Genomic DNA, 7,362 nt, shown 5'->3' on the forward strand with positions numbered 1-7,362 from the left:
GAAAGCAGGGGCGTCGGGTTCAACTGAACCGTGCGGGGGGTGGCCGGCAGCTGTGGCTTCCCATGCGAGCCTTTGGAGACAGTCCTCTCCGCTTGGGGACACAGAGGCTCCAGAAGACCGCCAGGGACCTGGTCTAAGACCCACAGACAGGGACCAGGGCCAAGGCCTTTCTGACTCTGAAGCCTCTGTGCTTGGCACTGAACCAGGGTTACCCAGCTGTGCTTGGGCGGAATGTAAAGCCTTGCAGATACAGGGGGAGGAGGCAGGTGCAGGGGGAGGGAGGTGGGTGCAGGGGGAGGAGGCGGGTGCAGGGGGAGGGAGGCAGGAGGGGTCTCACCGACAGCCACATGTGGATGCGTGTGGATGCGGCAGCCTGGGGGTGGGCCGCCCATCAGAGCAGGAGGAGGCGAGGCTGCTCAGCGTCTGCTGTCCGTGAGGCGCCCTCATCTTGGTGCGGGATTTCCTGCGAGTAGCTGTAGAGCAGATGCCGATCCCAGACACAGTTCTTCCACGAACCCAGGAGCGTGCGGTTAAAACGGCCGTTTCACCGTGATTCCCGCTGCAGGCGTCACCGCTCGAGGTGCAGCGGGTGGTGAGAAAGCAGGGCCTCCCGCCAGCACAGGGTGCAGGCCCCGCCCGTGAGAGTGTACGCGTGTCTCCTGCGGAAAACGCAGCAGGGGGCTTTACGACGTGGTATTGTGGTCATTTCGTTTCGTTTAGGTTTTCCTGTGTTTACAGCACTTCAGCGAACACGTTTTGTTTCTGTAAGGAGATGTGAAGGCTGTGTCAAGGGGTCTGAACACGGGTTCGAAGCTGGAGCTCAGGCTGACTGCCCGCAGTCTTTCCCGTTGTTGTTTTTTAAAAAAATATATTTTTATTGATTTCAGAGAGGAAAGGAGAGCGAGAGCAAGAGCAAGAGAGAGAGAGAGAGAGAGAGAGAGAGAGAGAGAGAAACACCAATGATGAGAGAGAATCATTGATCAGCTCCCTCCTGCCAGCCCCACACTGGGGATCGAACGGTGACTTCCTGGTTCATAGGTCGGCGCTCGACCACTGAGCCACGCCGGCCGGGCCTTCCCCATGTTAAAGCACATGCTCACAGGACCAGGATCGATGCTCTTTATTTTTATCGTTAAAATCATTTCAGAATTGAGTGTAAAGATGGAACTCGTTGTCTCGTGTTCTGGGAATGAACTGCAGTATCTATTCTTGAACACAGTGGCTGAAATGCCCAAATGCCCATGGACCCACGTACCCACGTGTCCACGTGCCCACATGCCGTGACCGCCGCCTGGCCCCGTTTGCTTTGCCACTGGGGGGACGGGGCGGCTCCCAGCCGCAGCCTCAGCCACTTGCCTCCCTCTTGGCGTCCTGGGTGTGCTGGCCGTGAAGGGCGTAACTGAAAGGGTAGCACAGACATTGTGAGGATTGCGCCTCTGGGTTCCAGTAAACTGTCCACATCTCAGTGAGGGGCCTCCGGTGGAGTGCTGATGTCCATATGCTTTCGTGCTTCCCATAGTTACATGGACACTAAAGGGCGCACATTCCTTCCCTGTGAAAAGGCACATGTGGAGCTGAGCTGCCCAGTCACATGAGGGCCTGCTGAACCGTTCCTGGCCATCTCGAGCCACGCGAGGATGTTCTGTGGCTCGCTCTGGCTCACGGTCAGGTGTGAAAAGAAAACAGGAAGCTACTTTCTACCAGGTGAACCCAGAGCAGGAAAACAGAAAAGGCAGAGGACGCAGCCCCTGGTCAGGCCACTCCCTCCCCAGCCTATGAGTGGCCGCTCGGAACTCGGCCCACCCCCCGGGGCCCCCGGAAAGACCGGTCGCGGCCACACTGGGGACACTCACCTGGGGCCACGGCTGCGTTTGGCTCTGACCCATCCGTCTTCCATGGCAGTTCATCCTCGGGGCCCCAAGTAGCCCCAGACTCAGGTCGGAGGTCAGGATAGGAAACGTGAGGGTGGGAAAGCGTCCGACGATGCACCGGGCGGGTTCCGGTTCGGGGAGCGGAACCAGGTGTGATGCCGGCGAGAGGCAGGAGCGGGGACTGACCGGGCGGAACTCTTCGCAGACGCTGTTCCAGGCGGGAGAGCTGAAGTGGGGCACCGACGAGGAGAAGTTCATCACCATCTTCGGGACGCGGAGCGTGTCCCACCTGCGGAGGGGTGAGTGCGGGAGACGCGGTGCAGGGCGGCCCTCGGCTGCCGGCGAGCGCACCTGCGGGCGGGTCCGAGTCTGACTGCTTCTTGGGGACCCCGAGGACTGGCGTCATTCCCTTCGCGGCTGTTGTAGCTTTTTAAAAGCGAGAGCTCCTTGTCCACCTCTCGCTCCACGAGGGAGAGGCAGGCTCTGGGTTGTCGCGCTGTCACTGACCCCTGAGCTGTGGGCCCTGCAGGCATTCCCTCCGGACAGTGGTCACCACCCTTCTTCTCTGGATGGGTCGGCGCTCGGTTGCTTCTCCGGGTTTTAATAAGTTGTCCACAGTTTATTCGATTGGATAGTCCTCGTTACCCACGGTGCCAGGCGGGAATGAGTGCAGGGGCCGGTGACGGGAAACCGTGCCGCCGTGGCCTCTGTTCTCTGCTCCACTGTCCTCAGCGCTTGGCTTGCTCCCTCGCGCTCCGTCCTCATGTCACAGGATGGCTGCTGTAGCCCCAAACGTAGCGACCGTTTTCATAGCGAGAAGAAATTTAAGATGTAAATGGGCTTCCGTGACTTTTATAAGGAAAGGAAGGCGTCTCCGAATCTTCCGGATTTCCCCGTCGGTCCCATAGCTCAGGGCCCGGGGGATCAGGGAACAAGACAGTTGGCAGCAGGTGTTTGGGGCACTCCGAGGCTCGGACACCATCGGGCTCCGTCAGGAAGGAGAGGGGGCTTTGCGTCCGGAAGGGCAGTGCCCGGTGAGAGAAGGGCCTTCTCTGTGGAGAGGGAGCCCCGGGTGTTGAGCTCATCTTTCTCTTCTCCAGTGTTTGACAAGTACATGACCATATCGGGGTTCCAGATCGAGGAGACCATTGACCGGGAGACTTCCGGCAACTTGGAGCAGCTGCTCCTGGCTGTCGGTAGGTAACTGTCCGGCGTACGTGACACGCGTGGTATCGAGAGCTCCCGGAGCTCATTCCGCTCAGGCTGTGTCTGAACCTCAACACCGATTTCTTAGGAAAAGAAGAGCTTGTAGGATGCAAACGCCTACGTTTCCAATGGGATGCCCGCCCTGATGTTGGAAATACTTGATGATCTCGTTAGCTCCGGTGGGATCATAAAGGGAATTGTCTAAAAACCATTTTGAAGCGGCACTAAAAGCCCTACTGTTCCCCGATCACCCCGGAGAGTGGGCACCATCTGGAGGCTGCTCCGCGTTACGGCTGATGCCTGCGGGACGCCATGTTCTCCCAGCACCGTCCCCCCAGCTCCGCGGCGGCTGAGACGCAGCGCCCGATGTAGGAAAAGTGTCTTAGATGAACCGGGAGCTGTGACCGTGGTCGTTTTCAGATGAACGACTGGGAATTGCGTTTAGCTGCACATTCAGGATAATCTGGAAAAAGGGGGGAACCGAGTGGGTGCAGTTCCTTGCAGTATCTCATGCTTCCCAAATCCCGTGGGTTCGAGCGGCGCGTCCGCTGCACGTGAGCATTGTGACGTGTTTAGTTGCTCGTGGCTGGGCTTTTTCTAAGCATTGGAAAAGTTTACCCCCCCCGTGGAGGGTGATTTTTGTATCGTGAGGGATTTTCATCTAAGCGTTCTGCAGCTCAGCAGCCTGGGGGCCGAGCGGCCGCCCCAGGAGGTGGAGGGGCAGGTGCCCGTCCAGGGGAGGTGCCCTCTTCTGCCACCTGTTTACCTGGTTCCTCCAGAATCGGGCCCTGCCCTCGGGCACCCAGGTGTGCAGGGTGCAGATTGAACACCTCGGTTACCATGGCGAGGGACAGTCCCAGGTTTGCGAAGACCAGGGAGAAGAGAAATCCGTGTTACTGGCTTGCATAGACTGGAAGGAGACCTCCAGGATGTTTGTAGACTTTCTCGGGGCTGATGAAGGTTGTGCCATAACAACCGACGCTACTGAAACTGCCAGAAGGGAGGGTGCTGGGAACAGTGGCCTCAGACCCACCCCCTGGCGCTGTGCCCCCCTGCTGGGGAAGCAGGGCCTGAGGGAGTCCCCGTCTGGGGAAATACTTGCAGCTCAGCTCCCAGGGGGTCGCTCTCTGTCCTCGGGAATAAATAGCCATGGGCACGAGGCGGCCTGGGACTTCTAATTAGTCCCTTTTAAAAAAATAAATACATTTTTATTGATTTCAGAGAGAAAGGGAGAGGGAGAGAGGGGTAGAAACATCAATGATGAGAGAGCATCATTGATCGGCTGCCTCCCGCACGCCCCACACTGGGAATCGAACCCGGGACCCTTCAGTCCGCAGGCCGACGCTCTACCCACTGAGCCAAACCAGCCAGGGCCACTTGGTCCCTTTCGTACCAGATTAGCCTCTGACCTGATGTTCTTGCTCTCCTAGTGAAGTGCATCCGAAGCATCCCCGCCTACCTGGCCGAAACGCTCTACTACGCGATGAAGGCAAGTCCCCCCTCACTCGCTTCTCTCTGGGCCTTTCTCCCCCTGCGACCACGATTGCGGTTTAGGCGATGGCCTTGGGGGCTTTTCCCTCTCCTTAAAGCTCGTAGCTGCATGTCACCACGTGGCTTTCCTCTGTGGACGCGCCCCGCTCGGGAGCGCGGGTCTGTAAACGCGGCCTGCCTGTCCTTTCTCCAGGGCGCCGGCACCGACGACCACACCCTCATCCGGGTCATCGTGTCCCGGAGCGAGGTCGACCTGTTCAACATCAGGAAGGAGTTCCGGAAGAACTTCGCCACCTCGCTGTACTCCATGATTAAGGTGAGGGGCCTTGGTCGATGCTCCGTGTAGAAATCCACAGCAGGCCACGCGCACCCGTGGCGGGGAGAGTCGGGGAGCGAGAGGCTGTGTCGGCAGGAAACCCCGTGGCATTCCCGGTGTGACAGTCGGGTCGCCGCTTTGGGGAAAAGTCACGGTGCGATTCCCTGCCGGCTGGTTCTCTCTGTTCCCTACGGCCGCTGTGGGGGTCGCTCACGGAGAGCCTTTGGGTTTCAGAGCGACACGTCCGGGGACTACAAGAAAACCCTCCTGCTGCTCTGCGGGGGCGAAGATGACTGAGGTGCCGCCAGGGACCCCGCCGTGCCCACCCGTGCCCGCCACCGCCCTCAGCACCGCTCGCCGCTCCGCCGCCCGAGCGCCACTCGCTGCCTTACCCCTGCCCGACGCCCTTGTCCCCACGCCCATGTCCCCACGCGTGTCGCAGACGCAGGCACAGGGCTTCTCGCTCATCCTTCCTCTCTGACTCGCCTCAAGCCACTTCCTCACTCAGACCAAAGCTGCCTCCCGCGTGTCCCTGGAAGAGGTGGCCCGAGGGTGTCACAGCGCTCACTGGCGGCCGGACTGGACGCCCAGCTGCAAGTTGGGAACCTGGAAGGCTCGTCGGCCGCTGGGCCACCGAGTGCCACCTGGACATCGTGTGGGTGCCTTCAGAGGGTTAGCGCAATAAACATGTCCTCCCCCACCTGTGGGTGTGTGTGTGGGAAATGTAATGTATTTGACAGTGGGGTGTGCAGCGGGCCTGGGGGTGAGACATCCACATGCAGCCGGCGGACTGCACGTCCCCGGCAGCGGGAGCGGAGCTGGCGGCCGGGTCTCGGCCCACGGGCAGCGCGTCCCTGTGGCACCATTTCCGAGAGGCTTACGATGCTTCGTAGAAACGCTAAAACTTCACCTAAACATTCAGAGAGCTAGTTTTCTTCTATCATTCACTCATGTTTGCTATTTTCTTTTTTTCTAGTCTATTTATTTACTTAAACAATTTCAATTACACCTGACATTCAATATTATATTAGTTTCAAGTGTACAGCATAGTGGTTAGACTTTTGTTTATTTTTAAAAAATATACTTTTATTGATTTCAGAGAGGAAGGGAGAGAGAGAAAACATCAATGATGAGAGGGAATCATGGATCTGCTGCCTCCTGCGCGCCCCCTACTGGGGATTGAGCCTGCAACCCAGACATGTGCCCTTGACTGGGATTGAACCCGAGATCGGTCCGCAGGCCAGTGCTCTATCCACTGAGCCAAACCAGCCAGGGCAAGCAGCAGCGTTTAAAGGATGAAGTGTACCTCTTCGAGGGGAAGGCCGGGAGATGGGCTGTGCCCTCTGAGCTGAGCTTGGGGTGAAGGCCAGTGAAGAACTTTGTGTGCATTTCGCTGAACCTGTGACCTCCCATTGGCCGCTAGAGCCAGCCTGTCACGATGTGTCCTCTGCTGGCGGCCACCAAAGCCGGGGCCCAGACCTGTGCACAGGCTCCTCTCAGTCACAGAGACACAGGCACCGTGGGCGGGGCAGCCGGTGGCGGGGTGACAGGGCAGCCTGGCGATGGCACCCCCAGCCCCCCTGGTCCCTGCAGAGGCCTGCAGGCAGCCCCTCCGTGTTTAGTTTAATTAGCAGCCTGGCCCCCAGGCTGCAGCTATCAAGATAAGCCGGTAGCCCTTTCCCAGGAAGATGCATGGGGTGCATCTCCACGTGTGCGGTCTCTGCTGTGCCCTGGGGGACGGGGTGGGGAAGAACTGTCCTTGCCTGAAACGGTCCAGTCCCGTGGGGCCAGGAGCACAGCCTGGTGGCACCTGAGCTGGTGAAGGAGGGGGTCCCTGGGCAGCAGGTGCAGAAATTCTGCCGCACAGGTGCACGAGCTGCCGGAGGTGCAGGCCTGATCGCCTGCAGGAGGCGGAGGCAGAGGGCAGAGAGGCGCCCCCTCCGTCCCCAGATGGCGCACCCGGGGTCCTGTGTAAGCGTCCCAAGTAAGCCAGTAGGCCGCTCTCCCGGAGAGATGCCACGAGGACTGGTTCCGTCCCTGTCTGTGCAGTGTCCCCGCGGTGGCTCTTGCCAGGAACTGCTGGTTTGGTGTGTCCCATGGGCCCCGGGAACCAAGCTGCACTGGCCTCCACAGCCAGGGGACCGGGAGGGCCCTGGGCAGCAGCCACCAAACGAGGCACCAGGTGCGTGGCAGGCTCCCTCCCGGAGAGGGGCGCTCAGGTGTGGCGGGGAGAGCATGGCGGGGGAGACCGCGTGGTGGGGAGACCATGTGGCAGGAGAGCGTGGCCATGCTGCCTCCTCCGAGTCCTCCTAGAGGGGGCAGCCCTCCAGGTGTGTTTGGCTGCTGCTCTGAAGATTCGGGACACTGGGTGCCCCTCCACTGTGGGGTGGTGTCGGCCAGGAACGCTCTCCATCTTCCAGTTCCCTGGGACCTGTGAGCATGAGCCCGCGGCCCCAGAGCAGGCAAAGAACAGGCGTC

General features: G+C 59.8%; 1 protein-coding gene across 1 annotated transcript in view; it reads left to right on the top strand.

Moving 5' to 3' along the window:
• Positions 1-5,584, top strand: part of ANXA5 (annexin A5) — a 15,706-nt gene extending 10,122 nt beyond the window's left edge. Inside the window, exons 7-11 of the mRNA XM_006108070.3 lie at positions 2,077-2,170; positions 2,972-3,067; positions 4,508-4,566; positions 4,762-4,884; positions 5,119-5,584. Coding sequence (XP_006108132.3) covers positions 2,077-2,170; positions 2,972-3,067; positions 4,508-4,566; positions 4,762-4,884; positions 5,119-5,181 — 435 coding nt within the window. The 3' untranslated portion in view covers positions 5,182-5,584. The remainder of the gene's footprint in view (positions 1-2,076; positions 2,171-2,971; positions 3,068-4,507; positions 4,567-4,761; positions 4,885-5,118) is intronic.
• The last annotated feature ends 1,778 nt before the right edge of the window (positions 5,585-7,362 follow it).

The sequence above is a fragment of the Myotis lucifugus genome, unplaced genomic scaffold, assembly GCF_000147115.1.
Source record: "Myotis lucifugus unplaced genomic scaffold, Myoluc2.0 scaffold_1714, whole genome shotgun sequence".
Taxonomy (NCBI): domain Eukaryota; kingdom Metazoa; phylum Chordata; class Mammalia; order Chiroptera; family Vespertilionidae; genus Myotis; species Myotis lucifugus.